General features: G+C 46.6%; 1 protein-coding gene across 1 annotated transcript; it reads right to left on the bottom strand.

Annotated features, from left to right (window-relative positions):
* ZNF398 (zinc finger protein 398) lies at window positions 1-27619 on the bottom strand. The gene is made up of 6 exons (XM_077777981.1): window positions 27541-27619; window positions 25186-25581; window positions 18019-18145; window positions 17361-17474; window positions 6090-6203; window positions 1-4806 (listed from the first exon to the last, which is right to left on the bottom strand). Exons 1-6 carry the CDS (start codon window positions 27595-27597, stop codon window positions 3653-3655), a joined length of 1962 nt encoding a protein of 653 aa, XP_077634107.1. The 5' UTR covers window positions 27598-27619; the 3' UTR covers window positions 1-3652.

Genomic DNA, 27619 nt, shown 5'->3' with positions numbered 1-27619 from the left:
TCATGATGGTTAAATAGCATTTATTTCTGATGACGTCAGCACTTGAATACAGGTCTGACTCAGAGTCTATGCCTGTTAGGTTGCACTAACCCACGTGTGTCCCTATGTTAAGGCCCTGTGCACTTCCCCATCCTCCTCCCCGCCGATCTGACCTAACTTGAGGTCCTTTGGCTTACAGAGCCTGGCACTTCCCTACTCAAAGAATGTCCTAGTATAGACCCTGTGTTTGTAGAGTTTACGAATCCACCAAACACACAGACGAAAACTGATCATGACAGAGTCCCTCATCTATAAGAGCCATTTGGGGAAAGACCTGCTTTGTTTCACTGCTACTGAGAGGCCCTGACAGCTCTGTGTAAGAAGCTGCGATATGGACTGAGGGTGGGGGCGTTGTGTCCCCCCTTGGAGAAAACCTGAGCAGAAACTGGGCTCTCCCACCCATTAGGAATGAATAAAGGAATCTGGGTCCTTTATTATCGACAAAGATTTTGCGGACTGAGGCAGTGAACGTTTGTTACTCCCCAGTAAGCCCGGAGGTCTGATCCTGGCTGAGATGGGCGTGGTCACCCAGGTCTGTCAGCCAGGAGCCCCGCAGTCTCCCACTGGAACCTGCAGTCCTAGTTACATAAGCACGCCTCCAGCTAGAGCCCGGCTACCGTGTTTCCAATATCAAATATCCAGCAGAAACGACAAGAGTCTTCTTTCGCTTTCTAGACAAGCAATCAACTTCCATTTATTTTCACATCTGTGGCTGGAAAAGAGGCTCATCTAATGGTGGCCATGAAAAGCTTGGTAAGCAAAGAGTGAATCTGGTTATAGTCCATATCTGGAGCTCTTCCAAGGAGATATGCCGGTTTGTGTGTGACGGACTTCTTAGCCCAGGGGCAGACTGACGGAGAGCACATTGCTGGGTTCTCCTCTTTCCTATTTTGTCTGGTCATGACAAACAATCCTCAGGCACTTCAACTGCAGTTTAACGGTCTCTCTCAAGGGCCCTCGATGGGCCAAGTTTCTCCACACACGGAAACCTTTCTGTTGGACTTAATTTGTCCACGGATGCATTTATTTACCCACTCAGAAGTCTTAAGCAAACAAACCCTAGAGCTGGCCCAGAGTTCTACCTGGTGGAGGACTGGTGCAGGGGAAGGAGACCAGAACGCACAGTGGAAAACCCCTGGTGTGTGTGGGGCTGATTAGAACACCAACCTCCATCTTTCTGATCCTGCCCATTCCCTGTCATTCAGCTGTTGCCATGGCATTTGAGCCACCTCACTGGTATTTTGAATGTGTTCAACTTCTTGCCCAAGTCTGGGTCCCTGCTGACTACAATGCCTTCCAGAAAGGACTATGGGATGTATGTGCATTTTAAGCCACAGGTCTCTTTCTCTTTCATTTAACAAGCTCTGTGCCCTCATTAACTCTTCGAGTAAAAAGTGTCTGATGTTGTCTAGAGCAGCATCACACCTAATGTAGGAATCCCTTTCTAGCACACCCTGGCAAATGTTCAAATCCTTCCAGAGAAGGGAACTCACCACCTAAAGACAGTACTTTGATTCTTCTCCCCTTTAACAAGGAGATCAAGGTGCAAACCAGAGCCGGGTCTCCCACCAAGTTCTTAGTAGGTCACCAGTGAAGCTGGCACCCAGGCTTTGGGAGTCCCAGAGCCCCCACCTCCCCCCCATTCGCCCATAGTACTGGTCTAGATTCTAGCTAGAAAGCTCTAATCCCAATGTGCTGAGGTCCTGCTCATCAGTTGTCCCGGTTTGTTCTACACTGGATTTTCGCATCGTCTTCGGACTATAAGTTACAGCAGGGGGCCGGGTCTCACACACATTTCTTAGGTGTCCCGTGATCCCTGGTGTTGTGACTTGTCACAGAGCAGATGTTTCATAAATGCAATTATCCTATAAGGGCAGCCTGTTCAGACAGAGCCTTCCCAGGAGCAAAGCTAGCCGGGATAAAACTTTTTTTTCCTAGTGTGTTTATGCATAGCTGGCCCGGGTGAAGGTTGGGCTAGGAGATAAGGAAAAAATGGGTCCCTCCCTTATCATTTCATCAAGAAACTGTCCTAAGTACGTGCAGACCTTGTTTCCAGGCATCTGAGAAAGATTCGGGGAAACAAGAGAGGGTAGGAATAAACAGCTTTACAGCCCAAGACTTAAGGCAGTCTCTCCCACCTCAGGCTCCCAGCAAGAGTAAAACAAATCGAGTTCAGTCAAGTTTCAACAAGAACGACTTTGCTTGGATTTGGGGGTCGTATCTGGCTTTGCCTGGAGAGAAGCCAGAGTTAGAGATAGAATTTTGGCAGAAGAAATGAATCACAAGCTTTGTTTTGTTAATTTCTGGAGGCTCACTTTTTTCCTTCCACCAGCCTCATTTTGCAAGTGAAAATTTGTAATCTGTACAGGGAAAGGGACTTATGTCCCACTGCAAAGCCACGTAGGAGCAGGGCCACACTCAGATGCTCTCCTCGGACTGAATGATCTCAAACACATGGGAGCCAAGGTCCCTAAAAGCAGAGCAGGCGGGAAGGGGCTGTCCTTGTCTGTGCATGGTGCTTAGTGTTCAGGGACCCCCAAAGTCCCTCCATCTGCCCGCTGCCAACGAGGAGAGCCAGGTGTGAGCATACCCGATACCGCAAGAAGGCTGCGGTGTGGCACCATCATTTCACTACCGAGGAAAGGAGAGCTGAGGGTCACTGGCACTTTCCAAAACTCCATAATGCTTCCGGAAAGTGCTGTGGTCTTTTCTGCTGACGACTGTCAAGAAGATGAGACACCAGGAATGGAAAAATCAGCTTATTAGCTTGGAAATAAGGAAAAATTTGACATAAGTTTTTGTCATGGCTCAGGCTCACATTTTGGGCTGTTCTGTCATTTCTCTGTACTCTCTAGATTTTAAAGCTAGGGCTGAGAACACGGGCCCACTTTTGTAACCGGGACCTCCACACAGGTTCCCAGCAGGTTAAATGCCAATAAGAGCCTGAACTCTTCAAACTATTCAAAGTTAGGAACTGTTCTCCTTTAAGTAAGAAGCTTTTAAAATCAGACTTCTTGCTCCCCCAATATTAAACAAAATGTATTAGAAGAATTAACCTGGGAAACCAAGGAAGGCAGCCTTGAGTTCTCATTTCAGGAGACCCAGTACATTAGCAGATGAGCAAATTCTAGCTGGTATCTGGAAGGGGTGGTACACGCCCCCAGGAGCCAGCCCTCTCTCCTAACCACTGTCTTACCATCAAGGAATTAAGGAGAGGTTCAGTTACACATTCTCATGCCTCAGGATGGGCTTTGAACTGTGGAGGCTCTTCCCTCATACCTGTGTCTACCTAGAGTCACAATCATTATCACCTTATGGCCCTGTGATGGATTACCAGAGGACAAATCTTGCTGTCTAACCTCTCTGCAACATTCGTATATAACATTCTCATAGAGCTTCTACTTAGGTAATACTTTTAAACGAGATGCCAGGCCCCTTTCCAGGTCTTTCTGGGTTTCAAAGTGTGGTGTTCTTGTAACGTTGTCAAGTTCCAAATTCCAGCGTGTCTCTAGTCAAGTGTGTAAGATCCCAAACTCACGGACGTGCCACACAGCGATCAACGCGGAGGTTGGGAGAGGCCCGTGGGCACTGCGAACCGCGAAAGGAGCGAGATTTACAACCCCCCCCCTCCGCTCCCTTCTCCGTACCACTGACTGGTCTCTATGCCTTCGGTGTTAACGCCTAGGGCAGTAGTTTCGAGCCCGGTTAGGAGAGGCCCCGGGGGTTCGGGCGGCTGTCCCGAAGGGTCGCCGTCACCCGCACAGCCACCGCCGTGGCCCGAGCGCAGGTGGTCCTTGAGCGTCTGCTTATAGCGGAAGCTTCTGCCGCAGGCGGCACAGGGATAGGGCCGCTCGCCCGTGTGGATGCGCTGGTGCTTCATTAGGTGGTGCTTGCGGATGAAGCTCTTGCCGCAGTGTGCGCACTGGAAGGGCCGCTCGCCTGTGTGCAGCCGCCGGTGGTTCAGCAGGTGCTCCTTGCGCATGAAGCTCTTGCTGCAGTCCGGGCATGGGTAGGGCCGCTCGCCCGTGTGGATCATCTGGTGGCGGATGAGGGCCGAGTGGCCGTTGAAGTCAATGCCACACTGGGGGCAGGAGAAAGGCCTCTCCTGTGCGTGCCCCCGCTGGTGCAGCAGGAGGCTGATTTTCAGGCTGAAGCTGCGGCCGCACTGCGCGCAGCGGAAGGGCCTCTCGCTGGCGTGCGCTCGCCGGTGGCTGGTGAGCCGCGCCTGGTCCGCGAAGCGCTTGGGGCAGTCGGGGCAGGGGAAGGGGCGCTCGGTGCTGTTGTGGACCCGAAGGTGGTAGGTGAGGCGGGACGGGTGAGTGAAAGTTCTCGCGCAGTGCGGGCAGGTGGGGGGCGTGTCAGTGGCGTGGGGCTGGGAGCCGCTGCCGAGGTCGGCCTGCTGGGCAAAGTGCTTCGGGCACGGGGCACAGGCCAAGGGATGCTCACCTGCATGGCCACACTGGTGGGTCAGCAGCATGTCTTGGCTGAGGCTCTTGCCACAGTGGTGGCACGAAAACACCTGTTCCCCGGCTGGAGGCGGCAGTGGGTAGCTGCCCAACTGAGTGAAAGTGACTTGTCCCTCAGAGGCTTCGGCCAGGTCAGCGGCTGGACGTCCGAAAGGTGCCATGGATGCGGTCGGCTGGCTTTTGAAAGCCACGTCGGAAAAAGTATCCTTCGCTGCTGGTGGAGGAGAAGAGAAGGGGACCGGGACCTCGGGGCACAGGGCGGCTCCGGGGAGGCCTTCAGCTTTGATGACAAGCTCTTCATCTGAAAGAAAGGACTCAGAGTCACACGGGTCGACAGCCGTGGGCGGCCGCTCCGGGTACTCCTGACCAGCTCCAGCAGACTGCTCTGAGCGCTCCACTGGCTCAGATGGGAAGCTCAGGGGAGGGCCGGCCTTATGCCCCACATCTCTGGTCCCAGGGCACCTCATCAGAGAGCTGCACGCTGGGCCTCTACAGTGCTCCCTGCTCAGAACAGGAGAAAGCGGGGCATCCATCTTGCCAGCACTACTTACATTGGTTTCTCTGCTCTGGAACTTTGATTCTCTGTTGCCTTTTGTGACAAGGCCTAAAATTATTCTTACTCCTCTCCACTCGGCCAGATACCCGCTTCATGACTAATAGCTCTCATAACTTTCCCTGAAAATCCAGTCCACGTTTCTGCCTCTGTATCTTTGCTCATACTACCCTCCCTTTTGTAGCCTCCGTCTCTTCCCATTTTCCCAAATGACACGCAACCACATCAGGCCCGTTTTGTGAGGCCCAATTCTGGCTTCACAGCAGGCTGGATGCCTTATCTAAACACCTAAACTGAAACTGATGTGTGTTCTCCAAACTCCTTATTTCTTTTGTAGAAGTCATCCGTCCCACTCACCCTGGAGACGTTATAGAGTAGGCATGCCCAGTCCTGGGGGGGTTGGGAGGGGTGTTTGATATAAATATCGGGAAGAGCACAAAGATATTTATTTCTGTTTCCCAGAGTCTAAAGGAACACAGGGCACAGAAGATATTTAAAACAGGTTGCATCAGGTCATATATATGAATGGGTTCCTTCTGACCTTGGGATTCTCTTCTGTGATTCAGATGGCAAATACAGACGGTGCTAAATATCTGGGAGGGAAGCTGTCTGCTTCTTGTGCCATCACACTTTGTCCCGTGGGAGAGCTCGTTGCCAACACTTGCGCCTCTCCAAGGACGCTCTTGCCTCTGTGGCTCGTCTCCTCCCCCCACCCTCGTGCTAGGCTTTCTACACGCTCCCCAGATGGTCCGCCGTCTCTCCCCATCCTCATACTTGTGGTAAATCTGTGTGCACTTCTGGTTCTTCCTCTAACAAATCTACTTTGTCTTTACACCGAAAAGGCTGTTTTCTCAAATAAAATTCATCTTAGTTTGATTTCATTTTCATTTCTAACCTACTGGAACGTGGCCTTTTCCCCTTTCCCCAGTCTCCTTCCACGTCCCCCACCCCCGCTACCCCGTTTGCTGCCTCCTCAGTCAGTCCTGGCTTCAGCAGAGTCTGGACGTGGGCATCTCCGAGGCCTCACTCACCGGCGTAGGCACCCTTGTGCATGTCACTCTCCTTGGCCTCCTGTGGGGCCCCAACCTGGGGCTCTTCCTCTTGTTTGATCCAAGACAGAATATCAGAGGTTGAAATGCCAGGCTCTATTGGTGGGGAAAAGAGAATGGTCTTCAGGGATTGACTACGAAAGTGAAAATGATCAGGCTGGCTTGTTAAACACTATGTTTTGCTCAAATATTTATCTCTAACTGGAAAACCAAAACTAAACCAGCCTTTTAAAAAACGCATACATCTAGAGAACTAGTTCAAAATGAAACCAAATTTATGTATTTTTACATGATATACTCAAACCTGATTCAGTATTTTCTTTCATTTTTTTAAATTATTTATTTTTTTCTGAGAGAGAGAGACCGCGTGAACAGCGGAGGGTCAGAGAGAGGGAGACACAGACTTTGAAGCAGGCTCCAGGCTCTGAGCTGTCAGTGCAGAGCCCGATGCAGGTTCAAACCCACGAAACATGAGATCATGACCTGAGCCTAAGTCGGACACTTAACCAACTGAGCCACCCAGGTGCCCCTATTTATTTTTAAAGTAAACTTTAACTCATGATCCCAAGATTAAGAGTCACATGATCTACTGACTGAGACAGCTAGGTACCCCCTGATTCACTATTTTTTTTTTTTAATGCAGTATGAATGTCCTAGGCACACTGACATTTCTAGAATACCCTTAAGTATTTTCTTTCTTTCTTTTTTTTTTTTAAATTACTTTGAGAGAGAGAACAAGTGAGGGGAGAGAGAGAGAGAGAGAGAGAGAGAGACACTACCAAGCAGGCTCCACACTGCCAATGTGAATCCCGACAGGGGATTTGAACGTACACACCATGAGATTATGACCTGAGCCAAAACCAAGAGTTGCCCGCTTAAGTGACTAAGCCACCCAGGCACCCCTCACTGTTTTCATTTTAAAACAAATCATAGTTTTTACCTTGCAGAGGACACCCTGACAGAATCTAGAATCACTAGTGCCTTTCATTTTCTTAGCACTCTTACTTCCAAAAGGTTTTCACCTTCTCTCACAGCTTTTTAATGAAATAATGAAGCAGGGAGTATTTTCTCCATTTCAGTAGAGAGGGCCCCAAGAGGTTAAATAAATTGCCAGTTAAGGAAGTATGTATGGTGAAATGCCATTTTGTCAAAGGTCTACTTTAAAATACAGCAGAAAAAAAGCACATAAAACAAGACTGACCAATGAGTTTTCTTAGATGTTAATTAAAAAACAAATACATTCCCAGAATTACAAACTTAGGCCTGTTTAAACACAGATCTGACTCCTCAGAAACATACTTTTCAGGTTCTCAGTTGTAAGCTCTAAAAGATATTACTTAAAAGAAAAAATTTTTTAATGTTTATTTTTGAGAGAGACAGAGTGTGAGTGGGGAAAGGGCAGAGAGAAAGGGAGACAGAGTCTTAAGCAGGCTCCAGGCTCCCAGCTGTCAGCACAGAGGCTGACGCGGGGCTCAAACTCACGAACCGCAAGATCATGACCTGAGCCAAAGTTGGACGCTTAACCAACTGAGCCACCCAGGTGCCCCAAAATCACATTACTTTTGCCTATTAAATGATACAGCTCATTGTTTCCTGAACCCCCAGGAGAGGGCAGAATAGAATTTCCAAGTCCCTCAGGCCTAGGGGCTTCTTCTGGAAAGAAAAAAAAAAGAAAAGCCTCCAAAGGTTTGCATATAACATGTCTCATTTGGTCAGTACAGAACAGCTGTGCTTGCTATTCCAGCCAAGGCCTATAATAGCCTTTTTTGGCCTAAAAGGACAAGCTGGCAAGTCGAGAAGGTGCAGAGAGTAAATTCAAACTATGTTATTTCTCAAAAAAACCTTGTAGGTAGGCAGATTTTATTTTGAATGTTTTTACTCTTTTTTTTTGTTTATTTCTGAGAGAGAGACAGAGAGAGAGAGGCGCGAGGGAGGGTCAGAGAGATAGGGAGGCACAGAATCTGAAAGAGGCTCCAGGCTGAGCTAGCTGTCAGCACAGAGCCTGATGCGGGGCTCGAACCCACAAACCACGAGATCATGACCTGAGCTGAAGTTGGATGCTTAACCAACTGAGCCACCCAGGCGCCCCTGTTTTTATTTATTATTGACAGAGAAAAGAGGGAGACACAGAATCCAAAGCAGGCTCCAGGCTGAGCTGTCAGCACAGCTTGGGCTCAAACTCGTGGACTATGAGATCATGACCTAAGCCAAAGTCAGACACTTGACTGACTAAGCCACCCAGGCGCCCCTACCCAGTGCCTTTTAAATCAGTCAGAGGCCACTGAAATATGATGTGCCCAAAGCAGACCGACGAGCTGGGACAAGACTGAGGTCCCGAGGACCGTCAGTTTCTGCAGCAAGACCAGGAAAACACGAGATCTAGTGCACGCAGCAGGTTGTCTCTCCAACTTCCCACTTCCCACTACAGGCTGAAATGTACTGAACGTAGTCCAATCTTATCTTTTTTTCTTCCAGATTTTATACCCACACATATATAAGGAAAAGAGCAGGAGGGAACTGACTAGGTTTAAGAAAGAGAATCTTTTTACAGACATCCAGAGGATGAATTTTCTATTCATCAAAACTATGAGACTTTTAAAATGCCTAATGGTGGGGCACCTGGACGGCTCAGTCGGTTGAGTGTCCGACTTTGGCTCAGGTCATGATCTCACGGTTCGTGGGTTCGAGACCCGTGTGGGGCTCTGTACTGACAGCCAGCTCAGAGCCCAAAGCCTGTTTCAGATTCTGTGGTCTCCCTCTTTCTCTGACCCTCATTGTTCCGCTGTCTCTCTCTCAGAAATAAATAAAACATAAAAAAAAATTTTTTAATAATAAAATGCTTAATTGGGGGCGCCTGGGTGGCTTAGTCGGTTAAGCATCCGACTTTCGCTTAGGTCATGATCTCATGGTTCGTGGGTTCGAGCCCCGCGTCGGGCTCTGTGCTGACTGCCAGCTCGGAGCCTGGAGCCTGTTTCAGTCTGTGACTCCCTCTCTCTCTGACCCTCCCCTGCTCACGCTGTCTCTCTCTCTCTCCTAGAAATAAATAAATAAATAAATAAAATGCTTAATTGCTTTTCATCAATTTCATCAAATGTGACTCAAGTGGTTTTGACTTTTTTGGGGGGTGGGGTATATATTTGCTGAGTTTCAATCCATCGCTCAAATTGTGCCTTTGTTGGCCAGTGGGAGCCTCTTCAGAGCGATTCTATGTCTTTTCACGTCATCAAACATCTAGTGTCTTTCATTTCTGGTGTGACAGACTATCCCACGTTCATCCTGGACATTTCCTGCGCCACACACACAATGACTGATCAGAGATAGAATTTAGCGATCACAATCTGGATAAGGAGGCCAACAGCTAACAGGTTGTTGCTGCTTCTAACTCTTTTAAATGGACAGAGACATTGAAATACATACATTTTAGAAAAAGCGTCATGAGTTTATATTCATATTCATGATTCATATTTAAGATTACAGGGCTTGAATTAAATCCTTTCATTTAATACTTGTATCTTTTCTCCCTTATCTTGAAAATCTTGGACTTGTGTCAAAATAATACCAATATTATAAACAAAAATATGAACTTGATTTAAGATTATTTTGTGACTTTTACACACCTTCTAGAAATATATGGTTAAAATATTTTATTAAAAAAAAATTTTAACGTTTATTTATTTTTGAGAGAGAGAAAGAGACAGAGCGTGAGTGGGGGAGGGGCAGAGAGAGAGGGAGGCACAGAATCTGAAATGGGCTCAGGCTCCGAGCTGTCAGCACAGAGCCCGATGCGGGGCTTAAATCCACAAACCATGAGATCATGACCTGAGCTGAAGTCAGTTGCTTAACCAGCTGACCCACCTAGGCGTCCCAAATATGTTTTAAAGCCATCTGAAAGAAATCTATTTTATGACTGTGTGTCACACATTAGTTTACTTCAGACTGTGCTCAATTTTTAAAATTTAATTTTGTTTTTTAAATTATATAAAATATTTACAAGGTGGGGCGCCTGGGTGGCTCAGTCAGTTAAGCATCCAACTTCGGCTCAGGTCATGATCTCACAGTGTGTGAGTTCGAGCCCCCTGTCAGGCTCTGTGCTGACAGCTCAGAGTGTAGAGCTTGCTCTCGATTCTGTATCTCTCTGCCCCTCTTCTGCTCAGGCTCTGTCTCGCTCTAAAAATAAACAGCTAAAAAGTTTTTTAAAATAATATTTACAAGGTTCCAAAATCAAAGCTATAAAATAAGATACACTCAGAGATGGCTGGTTTCCATCTGAAATCTCCTCCTCCTTGTAGAGGTAGCCACTCTTACTGGTTTTTGTTTCAATCTTCTATTGTTTCTTTGTAAAATATAAGCAAATATATATACACTTCATTTTCACCCCCCCTGTTTTAAATGTTTATTTCTGAGAGAGCGAGCGAGCGAGCAGGGAAGGGTCAGAGAGAGAGATACAGAATCTGAAACAGGCTCCAGGCCTCTGAGCTAGCTGTCAGCACAGAGCCCGATGCAGGGCTCCAACCCATGAACCATGAGATCATGACCTGAGCCAAAATTGGATGCTTAACGGACTGAGCCACCCAGGCATTCCTTCATTTTCCCCCCTTTATAAGACATACTGCTCAAACTGTTCTGTACCCCAATTTTTTACTTGACAACATATTCTGGACATGCGTGTAGAGCAGTGAACAGACATTGTTCTCATTCCCTTCTAGAGCTGTACTAGGTGGCTGTTTATTCAAGAGTTCCCTACTGGTGGGAATTTGGATTCTGTCCAATCTTTTGTTAGTCAGCAGCCAACCATAAAAGCTATGAAATGGTAAAAAACCAAACCAGTTCTGGGGTGCCTGGGTGGCTCAGTCGGTTAAACGTGCGACTTCAGCTCAGGTCATGATCTCGTGGTTTGTGAGTTCAAGCCCCACGCTGGGCTCTATGCTGACAGCTCAGAGGCTAGAGCCTCCTTCAGATTCTGTGTCTCCCCCTCTTGCTGCCCCTCTTCTGCTCATGCTCTGTCTCTCTCTGTCTCTCAATAATAAATGGGAAAAAAAAAAAAGGTAAAAAACAACAACATTGTTCTCCTGAAATGTAAGTGGCTTTATTAGAAGCCACTGGCTAAGCAGATCTTCACTGAACTTGGGAAATCAAAGGAAGCCAACCTTTCCTGTAGATAATGATGCTAAAAGTTGCTGTGGTCATTTAGCTAGATCAGTACAACTAAGGAGATACTGATTTTGTTAAATTATTCGGTCTCAGCACTCCTGTCACAGAATGCATAGAATGCTGTGGTGTCTCCTATACGGGGTGCAGGCTGGGAGTGCAGCCTGAGAACTTTTTGGACCCGAAATGAAAGGAGCAGAATGGGAGCACTATGACAGCCCAAAACAGAAACTGCACGGTGACCACACGGCAGCTGCTGGCCGGGCCACCATGTCTCTCAGAACACATTCCTCACGGGCCTGAGGAGTCCCAACAGGGGACGCTTACAGAAACATGAAGTGCAAGTCAAATCTTGGGCTCATGTAGGCAGCAGGCTTTGGAAAAGCCAGAGAATACAGCAAAACTGAAGAGCAATCAGGAGGAAGTTGAAAAATGCTGAGGTTCTGAGGTTTGAAAGGTAGTTAAAAATAGAAAAGCTGATCACAAGAAAATATAAAAATTTAACGTCTACACTGGTTAAATGTTACTTTAACTATGACGAAATCAATGTGTGTATGTGTGTTAAACAGGTAAAAGGGCCCATGCCATCTGAAAAGGAGCTGGAAGCTTGAGGTTTTGGGATATATACAAAGGGATTCTAAACCGAGTTAAAAATGGGGCAGAGAGCTGACTTTTTAAGCAGGCAATACACAATATTTGACACATGAACCAACCATTGGTAAACATACACAAATTTTCTTTTAAAACTTTTTGTGAGGGGCACCTGGGTGGCTCAGTCGGTTAAGCGTCCGACTTCAGCTCAGGTCATGATCTCGCGGTTCGTGAGTTTGAGCCCCGTGTCAGGCTCTGTGCTGGCAGCTGGGAGCCTGGAGCCTGCTTCAGATTCTATGACTCCTTCTCTATCTGTCCCTCCCCATCTTGCACTCTGTTATCACTCTCTCAAAAATAAACATTAAAAAATTGTTTTTAACCTTTTTGTGAAACACATGTGGGACAGAAACATTGCCAGATGAATGTGTTAAGTATTTGTGTGACATGTTAAAACCTCAGAGTTTTATCATTCCCTGATGATTTTTGTTCTCAAATAGGATAAGCTAAAAGCAAAGGATTACCATATCGACATGTGCCTTAACCACTGGGTTTGTACAGGAAATGATGGCCTCACTGGACTTGGGTCAACAGGCATCAGCAGGGCTAATGGCAATGCAGGTGAAACCATGACCAGGGAGGTCTTCCCAGGACTGTAAGACTTAGAAATGAATGTGTTTTACTTTTGGGTCATTTTAGAATCATTTTAGACTTCATGGCTTCTGAACTAGAAGGACAAAGATAATAGACTTTCAGTAATTATTCCTTTTTTTTAAAATGTTTTATTTATTTTTGAGAGAGAGATAGAGACAGTGTGAGCAGGGGAGGGTCAGAGAGAGAGGGAGACACAGAATCCCAAGACAGACTCCCGGCTCTGAGCTGGCTGTCAGCACAGAGCCCAACACGGGGCTCGAACACACAAACCGTGAGATCATGACCTGAGCTGAAGCCAGACACTCAAACGACTAAATCACCCAGGCACCCCAGTAATTATTCAATTTTAACTTCTTGGGTAGTTTTTCTCCAAAGAATTCTAAAAGCTTGGGAGTCCAATATTCAAACTATTAGTGACCAAATAATGGCCACGGCCACACGCACACACAGCTGGTCTGCACTTGGCCGTAATAATAGTGTTAAAGAAGAATTTAAGAAAATCTCAAGATTATATTTTTCTGTGTTCTCCCATTCACTACTCTTCTCTACTAATTGTATGGAATTTTATCCAACACATCAATAGGTGTCCATGACCATTCTCTAGGGAGATATAACAATTTCTCTTTCCCTTCATCGGATTCAGATGACAGCGAAAGGAACAGAATGTAACATCAATTCCAAGATATTTGGCCATAAAAAGGAAGTGGACAGGGGCGCCTGGGTGGCTTAGTCGGTTAAGCGTCCGACTTTCGCTTAGGTCATGATCTCACGGTTCGTGGGTTCGAGCCCCGCGTCGGGCTCTGTGCTGACTGCCAGCTCAGAGCCTGGAGCCTGTTTCAGTCTGTGACTCCCTCTCTCTCTGACCCTCCCCTGCTCACGCTGTCTCTCTCTCTCCCCTAGAAATAAAACATTTAAAAAAAAAAAACATTTAAAAAAAAAAAGTGGACACACATGGTACCCCTTAAGTGGAGAGGGGTGCTGGCTGGCATAGTCTGTAGAGCATGCAACTCTTGATCTCAGGGTCACGAGACCAAAGGGTTGTGAGTTCAATCCCCATGTTGGCTGTAGAGATTACTTAAAACAAAAAAAAAAAATCTAAATGGAGAATAATCTATCAAAAAGATATTTTATTAGTTTTTATTAGTTATGTCACAAACGTGGACTACAATGAGTACCTCTGCCTAGTGTTTGTATGCACCTAATTACCAGACAGGTTATTCACCACTGAAAGGAATCGGGACTTTGTGTTGTGTTAGGAGAAGAAAACTCTAAGAGAGGCCTGTTTAAGGCAGCGGCCTGAGCCTGCCTGTCCTCAGGAATGCCTGTTGCAAGGTTTATGCCCCTATGTTGACCGGAAATTCCCCCTAAATGTGAGGAGGCTTCACCGGGCCTCACTGTTTGTGCAGAACATTTGGTTTCCTTCTGGGAGTCTAGAATTCTGGAATATGCTGGGCAGAGGATGCCTCTGCAACCAGCTCGCAGTGAAACCCTTGGATGCTAAGTCTCTAGTGAGATTTTCTGGGGGACGACATACTGCACATGTTGTCACAACTCGGTGCTGGAGGAACCACATGTGTCCTGTGAGCCTCTGCTGAGAGAGGACTCTGGAAGGTTGCCCCGGCTCCCTCCAGACTTTGCCCTGTGCGCCTTTTATCTTTGCTGGCTTTGCTCCGTGTGCTTTCGCTGTAACAAACCTCAGCCCGAAGCATGGTGTTATGCTGAATCCTGCATGTCCTCCTAGTGAAGGCCCAAACCCGGGGGTGGCCTCGGAGACCCCCAGAACAGACCGGAGCATGTGTTTTAAGAAAACAAGTACTGAGGCAGTACTGGAAAGACACAGGACTAGGAAGAGAGGACGTTTAAATGTCCTCTCACTTGCCAAGTTAACAATTTCAGCAGCCAAAAGAAAATTGGCTTAAATCAACAAAAAGTCATGAATATATGATTAAACCTATAAGGGGGCAAACATAAAGGGTTCTAAAGGAGAGAGGCAGCTGGGGGGGGGGGGGTTAAAAATGCTACATATTGATCAGTCCAAATAATACAAATCCTATCCTCGAATTCTAGTAAAAAGCTAGGTTGATAATGATAATCATCAATGTAAGCTAAAACTGTACGGAATCAAACCAGAGCGTTAAAGAAATTCAATGCTTATACTGTTTGTTAATTTCCCATAAACATGCATTAATATATTTGGCTGACCATCCACAAATGGAGCCCTAAAAACCATGGTAAAAATAAACTGACAAAATGGCAGCTAAATGAAACTTTCATAGATCGTTACAAAACCAAATTATTTACACCTTTTCCATTCATCCCCAAAAAGAAAATGACACACTGATTTATACTAGTTGATAGCTAATAACATAAACTAATAATAAACATAAACTGATTTCTGTAATCAAGTCACCCATCTTTGTGATGGTTTTAGATTCATTACTTAGATCCATGATATAAAGGTTAATCAAATTCAACCTGTTAGATTGCTTAATACAATCACCACCAGAGACTTTAAAATAATATAATGTGTGCAGATATATACACATTCTTCAAAACTCAGAGAATGTTGGGGTACATGGGTAGTTCAGTCAGTTAAGCGTCCAACTCTTGATTTCAGATCAGGTCATGATCTCACATATGTGAGATCAAGCCCCATACTGGGTGGGCTCAGTGTTGACAGTGTACAGCCTGCTTGGGATTCTCTCTCCCTCCCTCTCTGCCCCTTTGCCTGTTTGCACACTCTCTCAAAACAAATAAATAAACAAACATTTAAAAATAAAAAACTCAGGGGGGCGCCTGGGTGGCTTAGTCGGTTAAGTGTCCGACTTTCGCTTAGGTCACGATCTCACGGTTCATGGGTTCGAGCCCCACGTCGGGCTCTGTGCTGACTGCCGGCCCTGTTTCAGAGTCTGTGACTCCCTCTCTCTCTGACCCTCCCCTGCTCACACTGTCTCTCTCTCTCTCCTAGAAATAAATAAAAAAACATTAAAAAAAAATAAAAATAAAAAACTCAGGGTGTCTGGGTGTCTCAGTCGGTTAACCGTCCAACTCTTGGTTTCAGCTCAGGTCATGATCTCATGGTTTGTGGGTTCGAGCCCTGTGCTGGGCTCTGAACTGCAGTGCGGAGCCTGCCTGGGACTCTCTCTCTCTCTGCAGTGCGGAGCCTGCCTGGGATTCTCTCTCTCTCTCTCTCTCAAAATAAATAAACTTAAAAGAAATATTAAACTCTTAAGTTAATGATATTCATACTAAACTGCTTACAAGGGGATGCACTTCCTTTTCTGGGGGCGCCAGGGTGGCTCAGTCGGTTGAACGTCCGACTTCGGCTCAGGTCATGATCTCATGGTTCATGGGTTTGAGCCCCATGTCGGGCTCTGTGCTGACAGCTAGCTCAGAGCCTGGAGCAGGTTTCGGATTCTATGTCTCCCTCTCTCTCTGACCCTCCCCTGCTCACGCTGTCTCTGTCTCTCTCTCAGAAATAAAACATTAAAAATTTAAAAAAGAAAGAAAGAAATGTACTTTCTTTTTGTTAAGAAGAAAGAGAGAACTCAAGCAGGGAAGAGGGGCAGAGGGAGGAAGGAAAGGAGTGTGGGGAGGGAGGGAGGGGGAAGGAGAAGGGGGAGAGAGAGAGAGAAAGAAGGAATATCTTAAGCAGACCCCACACTGAGTGTGGGCTCTGTCCCACGACCCTGACCCCAGGATCATGACCTGAGCCAAAATCAGGAGTTCAATGTTGGGGCGCTTGGGTGGCTCAGTGGGTTAAGCGTCCCACTTTGGCTCAGGTCATGATCTCACGGTTCATGGGTTCAAGCCCCACGTCAGGCTCTGTGCTGACAGCCAGCTCAGAGCCTGGAGCCTGCTTCAGATTTTGTGTGTCTCTCTCTCTCTTTCAGAAATAAATAAAACATTAAAAAAAAAAAAAAAAAAAAAGAGTTCGACGCCAAGCTGACTGAGCCAACCCAGGCACCTCTATGGCGAAATGTATTGGTGTCTGTATTGATCTAGAAATACACTGAAAACAGGATGGATTGACAGGAATGCAGAGATGGATATATATGTGATAAAGAAGTAAACTGTTAGTGGTGGAATCTAGGTGGTAGGTTTCTAGGTGTTCACTGTAAAATTATTTCAACTTTTCTGTTTGGAAATTTTCATAATAAAATGTTAGAAAAAAGCAGTGCATGGAAGAGGGCGTGGGTTCCAAGAAAAGTTCATATAATAGAGTGGTCTGAAGGGTGAACTTGCTGTGAACTTTCTGTCCGACAAAGAACGAAGCGATGAGCTTTCTCAGACAGTAGAGGGGGGACCTGAGAGACACACAACCGCACGTGGGCACGCAGTCTTCCCGCACAACAGGAAGCAGCTGCCAGCCGAGCAAACGCGGGAGGTCATTCACGACAGCTGGCTCCCAAACCAGGCGACGTTCACCGTGCCGGGCCCGACATCCTTGGGCTCTGCCGGTGAGCGCATCTCTGAGGGACCATGCAGACGCCCACTGCGCCCCCAGCATTTCTCAACCGCCAGGTGTATAGTCACCAAAGCCACTTCCCTCCAGGAGAGCATTGCTGCTTCCTCTGCCATCTGAGGACATGTTCATTTTACTAAATAATCAATCAGGCCTCGGAACCTCTGTCATGGAGTACCATTACCAGCCCTCAGAAGCGTGGTAGTGGCGGGGCAGGCGATGGATCGGCCATCTCTAATGCTCCCTCTTGAGTGTCTGAGGATCAGGCATTATTCCCAGTCTAGTCGATTTAGATTGGAGAGGCTCTAGAAGCCCCAAGCCCTGCTTACTTAGTTCTGAGTCATCGTCTCTGACCAGGAAAGGGAGACGAGGAGGGGATAATCTCCTCTGCAACCTACCTTCACTGGGGTCTGTGGGAATCTCGCTTTCCTCTGGCCCTGCCTGCTCCTCTGCATTATGTTCTCCTTCCGGCTGAATCTGAGACAAGACGTCAGGCTGATTCATGGCATAATCTAGGAGAGGAAGAAGGGAAAGGGGGTATCACAAAGAGATCAATGAGGATGACAACTAACTGCCACTAAGGCTGAGCTGCTGGCTTGGGGATCCCCAGACCCAGGGAATTTCTTTCAGATTCTAGAGCACTCCTCCCCATCCACTCACCTCCCACGTGGGTGACAGCTCTTCGGAAAGCACACAAGAGGAGAGGCAGTGGGTGGGCGAGGCACGCGTGCTACTATACACTCTACTGTACTCTTACTGAGTCAGAGTGACAGTTGCCTCAACGGGGAGAACAGGCCCTTTCAAAGTGAAGGATATCCATGGAGACCACTGCAACTGGGAGACCCAGAGCCCTGAGCTCCATTCTCCATCCTATGAACCGGATTATGGTTTCCTATTTAGGAAGGTGAACTGGAAATCTCTGGCTTGCAACTAGAATCTGAAGTGTGTAGGGACAGAGTGAAAATGAGGACCACTGGAGGGAAAGGGACTGTTCTAAGCCCCTGTGGAGCGGGGGGGGGCGGTCCCCTCATTCAAAAGGTGCCAACTTAGCCTCACCCATGGAGATGAGAGACTCGTAGTTGCCCTTCATGATATTCTTGTAAAGTTCTTTTTGCCATTCTTCTAATTTTTCCCACTCTGGAGTAGAAAAGTAGATGGAGATATCATCAAATGTCACAGGCACCTGAAATTATAATCATAGTGGAGTTAGTCCCTCCCATTGCAATTCAGTCATTCTTCATAAGTGCCTGCTTGTCACAAAAAGACTGTGTGAAATCCTGGAGGGATACAGGAAAAACTGAAGGCACAGATCCAACCTCCAAGAGTTGAAGATGTTTTCAAGGAGAAAGGTAATAAACCTTAGAGCTACGACATTTGGGAGGGTGGGGGACATGGCTTGTAAACAGTCCCTCTCCGAGAGGGGTACAGATGCAATACAGTATATATTCACACAATACAACATGTTCTGAATATCCACTAAGTACAAGTATTATCCTAAGTGCCAAGATTACAAAAATATATTTCCGCCCAAAATAAGCATATGGTCATATTCAAATGGAAGACATGGACCAGAAATTTTGGCTATCAAGCTATTACAGGGCTGGGATGGGTCTCAAAGAGGTGGGGCTCTGGTAGGTTATTAACCGGCCTAATGGGAACAGGAAAAACATGTAAGCATGGAAGACTGGAGATGACCTTCAGAGGACAATTATGAAGCCTGGCTAGTTGGAGTTCAGGCTTCAGGTAGGGAATGGGCATACATGGATCAGAGCCCCCCTATCCTCCGGCATAGTTTCGTCCAAAGCTAGGCACTCTTCCCTAGGTAAAAACTGGAAGGTTCTTTTGCAAAGATGTAGAAGAGCTGCCTGGAGAATATAAGGTACCTAGTATGGACGTTATCACTACTACAAAACTCTCCTCATTCTGGCATTTAGCTGCTCATCCTAAGACTAGCTCACCCTCCTGTCACCAGATGGGCACGCACTGGGGTCCAGGCTTTCTGTAGATAAATTCTGAAATACAAGCTAAGCAATGGGTATCAATGACCATTTAGCAAAAGCCTGCCACATGAACAAGAAAGACTGAAATGAGGAAGGAAAGTGTGGAAAGAAACAGAAATACCTAGACAACAGAATTTAGAAAACAAAAACACACCATCACCATCTCCTCTCTAATAAGTATTCCCACAAAGATCTGAGAGATATTACACTGCCCAAAGAATAAACACAAGGTGCTATGGAAAAAGGGAAATCAGAGAAGAAGAAACATTCCTGGTATCTACTATCCACATTTTTTCTCTAAATTAAAAAACTCAATGAAAAGAATACATACTTATCTTCATGAACTTCACATACTCTTTAAGAGTCAAAGGTCTATACAATACTATGAGGCAACTGGGTCTATTTTCTAATTGCTTCCTTTCCCCTCCAACTAGAAATTTTGTTCTTTAGGGGCTAAAATGTTATATTAATCATTTTACACTTTGTTCAGCGTCTAAAGCGAGAGTGAGGGCAAGTGTTGATAACAGAATTTTATCTAATGTCATTACACAGAAGATTCGTGACACCTTACAACAGAAACACATGATAAAATAATGACAAAAACAAACGATCAGGATGGGGGCTTCTTGTTTAAGGCTATGAACTAAGCATCTATGTATTTTTCTTTCCTCCCTAAGTTCTACTGAAATGACAGTAAGATCAGCAGCGACTAAATTTTTTTTTTAATGTTTATTTTTGAGGTTGGGAGGGGTATAGAGAGAGGGAGACAGAGAATCCCAAGCAGGCTCCTCACTGTCAGCGCAGAGCCCGACACAGGGCTTGATCTCATGAACCTGAGCCGCAAGTCAGATGCTTAACTGAGCCATCCAGACGCCCCATAATGCTAAAGCAGCACCAAGAACAAGGAGAAGCCAGCACTAGACCAGAGTTTTTGATGAGTTTCTCACTAAGACCCAGAGGATGGGCATGCGCTGGGGTCCAGAGTAAGCGAGGAAGCTGCAGCTCTGTGACAACGCAAAGGACAGACTGCAGTTGAAGAATCCTGAAAATCTCAAGCTCAAAGCTGGCAGAGACAATGAGAAGGAATAAAAGTGATTATGGACTGCAGTTTGAAGGTCTATCTTCGGAACTGCAGGGAACTGCCTGGAGACAGCCTGCCTGGAGACAGGATGCACTTCCAGGGCGGGTGTGATGACACAGAGCACCACCTTCCTCTGGGTCTCTGGGCGGTCCCTGCACTCCCTATTTGCTCCCTGCACAGAACTTCAAAGCAAAGCCCAACTATGTCTAACGTCAATGGAGGCAGCTCTCTGCTGTAAAGGAAAGATCTTTTGGATAAACAGACTCACATGGTGGCCGAGAAGACATGCCAGCTTCCTGGCATTAACCTATTAATCAGTCGAGCCTGTCACTTATGAATACACAACCCAGGATTACTCAATATTTAAAAAAAAATGACGGCACGAGGATGAACAAACACTACAAACGATCCTAGAAGAAAAAACAATGAACAAATGTTCCCAGAGACATTTGGAAATTGCACCCATTTAAATAAATTCAGGCTGCTTCAAAAAATGGAGATAGAAAATATGTATAAAATAAAAATGAGAAAGGCTGGAAAGGAAGGTGATGGAACTCTAAAAAGGTGAATAAGGGGTTCCTGAGTGGCTCAGTCAGTTAAGTGTCCGAATCTTGATTTCAGCTCAGGTCATGATCTCGTGGATTGGGGGTTTGAGCCCCACATCAGGTTCTGCACTTACAGTGCAGAGCCTGCTTGTAATTCTCTCTCCCTCTCTCTTTGTCCCTCCCCCTACTCACACATGCATGCACATACACACACTCTCTCTAAATAAATAAGTAAACTTAAAAAAAAAATTTAAGGGGCACCTGGGTGGCTCAGTCGGTTGGGCAGCTGGCTTCGGCCCAGGTCATGATCTCATAGTTCATGAATTCAAGCCCCGAATCAGGCTCTGTGCTGATAGCTCAGAGCCTGGAGCCTGCTTCCAATTCTGTGTCTCCCTCTCTCCGCTCCACCTCTGCTTGTACTCTGTCTCTCAGAAATGAATAAACATTGAAAAAAAAATTTTTTTTTAATTTTTAAAGGTGAAGAGGGGTGTCTGAGTGGCTCAGTCAGTTAAGCGTTCGACTTTGGCTCGGGTCATGATCTCACAGTTCAGATTCTGTGTCTTCCTTTCTCTCTCTCTCAAAGATAAACATAAAAAAATTCTTTAAAAAAATTTTTTTGACATTTATTTCATTTTTGCTAAACAGAGAGAGACAGATTGCGAGAGGGGGAGGGCAGAGAAAGAGGGAGACAGAGAATCCAAAGCAGGCTCCGGGCTCCAAGCCCTCAGCACAGAGCCTGATGCAGAGCTCAAACCCACGAACCGTGAGATCATGATCTGAGCCAAAGTCAGATGCTTAACGGACTGAGCCACCCAGGCACCCTGAGAACAGATGTCTTATAAATGGACTTGGTGTTCATTTGGAATTAATGCTGAAATATTAATTTGGAATTGATTTGGTATTAAGGTTTTCATCAATGGCATTTGATGTTATGAGACAAAGGACCAATTTGCCTTTAAAATACTGAGAGAAATGGAGTATTATTTAGCCTTAAAAAGGAAATGCTGATCCGCTACAACATGGATGAACCTGGAAGACGTTGTGCTGAGTGAAATAAGCCAGTTGCAAAAGGACAAATAGCATATGGTCTCATTTATATGAGGGACCCAAAAGAGTCAAATTCACAGAGATAGAAAGCAGGACGGTGGGCGCCAGGGGCTGGGAGAGAAGGGCTGAGGGGTCAGGGTTTATTGGGGACAGAGTTTCATTTTGGGAAGTTTTGGAGATGCATGGCAGTGATAGTTGCACAATGTACTAACCACTAAACTGCGTTTCAACATGGCAAAAACGGTACATTTATGTTGTACACATTTTACCACAATTTAATATTGAAAGTAAGAAGAAAACTGAGGGAAAATTATTCTGAACTTGGCACTCAGAAGTAAGGACAGGGGCACCTGGGGGGCTCAGTCAGTTAAGCATCTTAACTTTCACTCAGGTCGTGATCTCCTGGTTCATGAGTTTGAGCCCCGAGTCAGGCTCTGTGCTGACAGTGAGGAGTCTGCTTTGGGTTCTCTCTCCTTCTGCCCTTCCCTAGCTCGGTCTCTCAGTCTCGAAAAGAAATAAACAAACATAAAAAAAAGAATAATAAGGACAGAATAAGATTTTTTTCAACAAACCAAAGACACAAATTTTACTTCCCATATTTAAAGCTAATAAATCTTCAATATGTTATTTCATGAAGAAATCTTTTTAAAAAATTTTTTTGTTTGTTTTTTATTTTTGAGACACAGAGAGACAGAGCACGTGTGGGGGAGGGAGAAGAGAGAGGGAGACAGAATCTGAAACAGGCTCCAGGCTCTGAGCTGTCAGCACAGAGCCTGACACAGGGCTTGAAACCATGAACCATGAGATCATGACCTGAGCCGTAGTTGGACGCTTAACCGACTGAGCCACCCAGGTGCCCCAACTTCATGAAGAAGTCTTAAAGAAAATCAGATTGTCTTACATATGATTTTGGAGTTGAAGATGGAGAGTTATCCAGGTAAGACGACGGATACACACTGGAACTTCCCTTAGCTACAAATCTGATGGCAGCACTAATACAGATTTCCCCGCAGAATCCTGGAGAGGCTCCAGACACACGAGTACCCCTCACCGGGGAAGGCTCTCTATCAGATGCTAACTCTGACCTGCCTCCCCGAAAACCTGGAAAGAGGCATCATCCTCTCCCTTTTCCCTCTTCCCCCTCACTCTTCAACCTGCCCCTTTCTAGACTTCTATGCCCTGCATCTTGGCAAGGTCCCCGGCAAGGTCTGTGTTGCCAAATCGTACTCTGTCCGCATCTTTCTAGACCTCTCAGTAACATGCAACCCAAATGACAGCGTTCTCCCTGAATGCTTTTTCTCCTCGTCCGGTGATGCCACGTACGTCCGGTGATGCCACGTACGTTCCATCTCGTTTCCACCTCGCTGGCCATGCCTCTCAGTCCCCTTTGCCGAGCATGGTGTTCGGGCTCTTTCTCCTGAGGCAATCACCTCCTGTCTCAGGACTTTCAACAGGGTCTGGGCACCAATGGCTGCCAAATATTTCTCTTCTTTGAGCCGCGGGGACCACTTAACATCTCTCCTGACTGCATCACAGGCATCTCAAACCTAATACTGCCAAAAGAGAGCCCCTAATTCCTTCCCACTCCTCAAGACAGACCCCAACTCAGCAAATGTCACCACCATCCGTCTGGTTCTTCGAGCCAAAAGCCTTGGGATCAGTAAACCTAAGGTGGTTAAGAACATCCACTCTCGAGCTAGCTGGGTCACTATACTACTCTATTATTTATTTTCAGTAATGAAAAGGTCTCGGGCAAGTGAGGGTTCCTATTAAAATGACCAAGGCACTTTGAACAAGCTCTACGTAAATTATCGCACAGTAAATTTAAACTTATCGTTGTCCTTCGTTCTTCATTACCATTAACTCCCAGCCGGGACCCCTCCCCAGCATCTTCACCAAAGTCCTGAATCTGCCCACTGCCTGTCTCCACCACGGCTACCTTCACCCAAGCCACTCACAGCCCTCCCACTACTGCAGCTGCCTCTTGTTTTCTCCCTGCTTCTGTTCTTACCTCCTTGATCCAGCCCCTACAGAGCAGCCAAGGTGACCGGTTCAAAATAAACCCTCAATTTCTTTCCATTATGCCCAAGATAAAACCTATTCCTTACCTTGGTGTCGAGCCCCCTACTTCAGTGATTCACAACCCCAGCTGCACAATAGACTCCACTATAGAGCTCCAAGAATTATTCATGTTTTGGCCCCATCCGGGACCCACTGAGTCAGAATCTGTAGGTGTGCTGCCCACCGAAATGGAAAACGCCCTCAGGTGATCGCTATGTACAGTCAGGGCTGAGAAACACTGCCCTAAATGACGCAACCCCCCTCTATTTCTCTAGGCACAGGCCTATGTCTCCACTGCATACCAGCTAGTGGGCCTTTCCCCTCGCCCTCAGTGGTCCGGGTCTGTCTGTCTTCAGGACTTTGCAGCGGGCATTCTCTCCGCCTAGAAAGTTCTTCCTCAGATATTCTCACAGCTGGGTCCTTCCTATCATTCAGTCTCAGCCTAAATATTAGCACCGTTATGAGAGCTTCTCTGAAAACCCACCAAAAAATAAATCACCTAATAGCACTTTTATTTTTTTATCTACTTGCACCTAAATGGATTTCTTTTCTTTTTTTTTTTTTAATGTTTTATTTCTAGGAGAGAGACAGAGAGAGACAGCGTGAGCAGGGGAGGGTCAGAGAGAGAGGGAGTCACAGACTGAAACAGGCTCCAGGCTCTGAGCTGGCAGTCAGCACAGAGCCCGACGCGGGGCTTGAACCCACGAACCGCGAGATCATGACCTGAGCGAAAGTCGGTCGCTTAACCGACTAAGCCACCCAGGCGCCCCTAAATGGATTTATTTTCTTGTCTGTTTATATCTTTTTTCTTTCTCCACTAAAATTTAAGCTTCAGGAAGCTTACAGAATTGTTCAGTACTATGCCTCCAGAATATAGATACTCAGTACCCAGTATGTGCTCAGGAAATCCAGATGCCTGAGGCTGTGTCCCATAGCTTAAGAATGATGTTTATTTTCCTTTGGTCTATGGGCGATTCCCTCCAGAAGGGCCCCTGGGCCCTAATACCACAGCATACTTCCAGAAAGGGTGCTGAAGGGCGGATCACACCAATCCAGTCCTAGACCTACAGAGAGTCCAAACCCTTATATTAACCATTTCCTCTCCAGCTCTTCCCCCATTCCACTCTTTTCACCAGAATTACCAACAAATGCAAACAGCCTGATTGAAATGATATTGACTTTGGCTTCCACACCAAGAATGAAGCAGACAGGTTAACGAAGACAAAAGGGACTCAAAAAAAGGACAGGAGGAAGCTAAAGAGAGGGAAAAAAGTCTATCTGCCAGGTAGCCAACTCTGAATTGGAAAGTTTTCTACTCTTAGGTCTGACACTTCAAATTATCGCTAAATTGAACATGAAATGTTCCCCCAAACAGATGAACAAAAACCAACGTCACTGTTCCTTTAGCCTGACTGGCCGACAGGATGCCTTACTGCCGGTCTAAAGACTAGTGGGACCACTTTCCACCCAGACGCGGCGAGGGGATTACCTTTGGGATATCCCCTTTAATCCCCGGCGGCAGGCGCAGGATCCAGAAGTTTCTGTTTCTCAGCAGGTTCTCCAAGTTCTCCAGCCGCCTCTGCAGCAGCCCGTACTCCTGCAGCAGCGTCCCCAGCACGGCCCACTTGCCATCCAGCTGGTTCCCCAGCTCCGCCACGGTCTTCTCGCAGCTGGCCAGCTTCTTCTCAGCCGTCCCCGTCCGCCCCTCCAGGGTCAGGAGGCGGCGGCTGTGGACGTCCACCTTCCTCTCGATGGCCTGCACGGCGGCCACCACGGTCCACAGGGAGATGGCTGCGGTCTGCAGGGGTGCCTCGTTTGCTGCCGGGGGCGTGGGAAGAGGGAGGGGCTGCAGGGAGGTAAGGCATTCAGAGTCCCATTCAGCAGTCTGCGTGCAGTGGAGAGAGGAGACAAGACACTGAGTGTGGGAAGGAAACCCTAAGCCAAACTAAAATCAGAGAAGCACTGGTTAGCTGGTTAACCAGCTGTGATTCATCTAAACAGAGTTTTAGTACTGCCTGCAAAAGCTCATCCGCATCAAAAGTCAAGAGGCCTCCTTTTGGTGGTTCAGGGATGAAATAAGTAAGACAGTGTGTGAAAGTGGATTCAGAGCTAGCCTGGCCTAGCCCTGGAGATGCTACGCTCTCAAGCCAGTTGTCCGGAGGCTCGGGTTGCATCCTTTATTTCTGGAAAAGGCCTACGTGCACCAGATCTTTCTAGGTTTCTCTGGACTCACTGCCCTCTGGTAAATCCTTTATTGATTTATGCTCTGGCCCCACCCACCACCCTGCTTACAAGCCACACCATACCATTCAGTAATACTTTAAAAAGCTGAGAATACTGAGTATGGAGAAAACATATTTTCAAATATTTGATGGTTATAAAACAGAAGGCAGAACATTTTTTATTAAAAATTTTTTTAAAAAACTTTTTNGCTCTGAGCTGTCAGCACAGAGCCTGATGCAGGGCTCAAACTCATGAACTGTGAGATCATGACCTGAGCTGAAGTTGGACACTTAAATGACTGAGCCACCCAGGCACCCCCCAGAACATTATAATTTTTTATTTAATGTTTAATATTTTAGATATTATATTGCATTTATTCCAGGGGGCAGAACTAGAACCAACATGGAATTTTTAGGCAGGTAAACTCTGTTCTACATAAATAATTTTTGAAACTAGATTTTTCCAAGAAAATACCAGGCTGCCCCATCACTGAAAATGCTGTGTAACAAAATGTATATTTAAAAAAAAGAAATTCCAGGGAACCTGGTGGGTCAGTCTGTTGAGTGTCCAGCTCTTACTTTTGGCTCAGGTCATGATCCCAGGGTCATGAGACAGAGCCCCGTGCTGAGTGTGGAGCCTGCTTAAGATTTTCTCTCTCATCATCCGACTTCTCAGGTCATGATCTTGCAGTTCTTGGGTTTGAGCCCCACATCGGGCTCACTGCTGTCAACGCAGAGCCAGCTTGGGATCCTCTGTCCCCCACTCTCTGCCCCTCCCCTGCATGCACTCTCTCAAAAATAAATAAACATTAAAAAAATACTTTCTCTCTCTCTCTCCCTCCTTCTGCCCCTCTCCCCAGCTCATGGCCTCTCCAAAATTAAAGGAAGGAAGAAGGGAATCCTCAAACTTACAACACAGGGGAGGCTGGACCAAAATGACCTCTACAAAGCCTTGTAACTATGAATTTGATAACCCACTCCCTGGCCACAACCTTCCATCTCTGCAGCTCACCCACTACCTGCTCTGCAATCCCACTACACCCCTGCCCATGCCGTTTGCTCCGGGCTCACCAGCCTGTTCCAGGCTTGCTTTCCTTCCTCGGGGATCATTTCAACCACCTCCAACCCCTGTCTGTCTTTCTGCCTCACCTGCTCCAGCTCTGAATCAGTCTCATCGTTACTTCTCTGTTCCTCTGAGCAAGCTGGTCAACCGTACTAAAGGAAGTCACACGACAGAGAACACGCGTGTCACCACACACCAGTGGTCTCTAAGCTCAGCAGGAACTCAACACCGCCTGGTGCCCCCCAGGCTTCTCTTCCCATTCCATACAGGGGCGAGTGCAACCCCCCTGCCCCGCCAAACACCCCTTAAACTACTAATACAGCGCCTCTCAAACTAACAAGCACAAGAATCATATGCAGATCTTGTTAAAATGCAGACTTTGATGGTTGAGTGTCCGACTCTCGATTTCAGCTCAGGTCATGCTCTCACAGGTAATGAGATCGGGCCCCACATCTGGCTCAGCGCGGACAGTGCAGAGCCTGCTTAGGATTCTCTCTCCTTCCCTCTGCCCCTCCCCCGCTCGTGCTTGCTTGCTCGTTCTCCCTCTAAAATAAATAACCTTAAAAAATGCAGACTTTGATTCAGTAGGTCCGGGAGGAAAGCAGAGATTCTGCATTTTCAACAAGCTTCCAGGTGAT

This window comes from Crocuta crocuta, unplaced genomic scaffold, assembly GCF_008692635.1.
Source record: "Crocuta crocuta isolate KB4526 unplaced genomic scaffold, BGI_CrCroc_1.0 scaffold128, whole genome shotgun sequence".
Lineage (NCBI taxonomy): Eukaryota > Metazoa > Chordata > Mammalia > Carnivora > Hyaenidae > Crocuta > Crocuta crocuta.
Note: the sequence above shows the minus strand (reverse complement) of the source record. Positions and strands in the feature narration are given on the sequence as shown.

Excerpts from the sequence above, each read along its gene's own strand:
- ZNF398 (XM_077777981.1), bottom strand. The coding sequence starts at position 27,597 with ATGCAGAATCTCTGCTTTCCTCCCGGACCTACTGAATCAAAGTCTGCA. Across the intron at positions 18,146-25,185 it reads TTAAAGGGGATATCCCAAAG|GTGCCTGTGACATTTGATGA; the intron begins GTAATCCCCTCG and ends TTATAATTTCAG. Across the intron at positions 4,807-6,089 it reads GCACAAGGGTGCCTACGCCG|ATGAAGAGCTTGTCATCAAA; the intron begins GTGAGTGAGGCC and ends CCTTTCTTTCAG.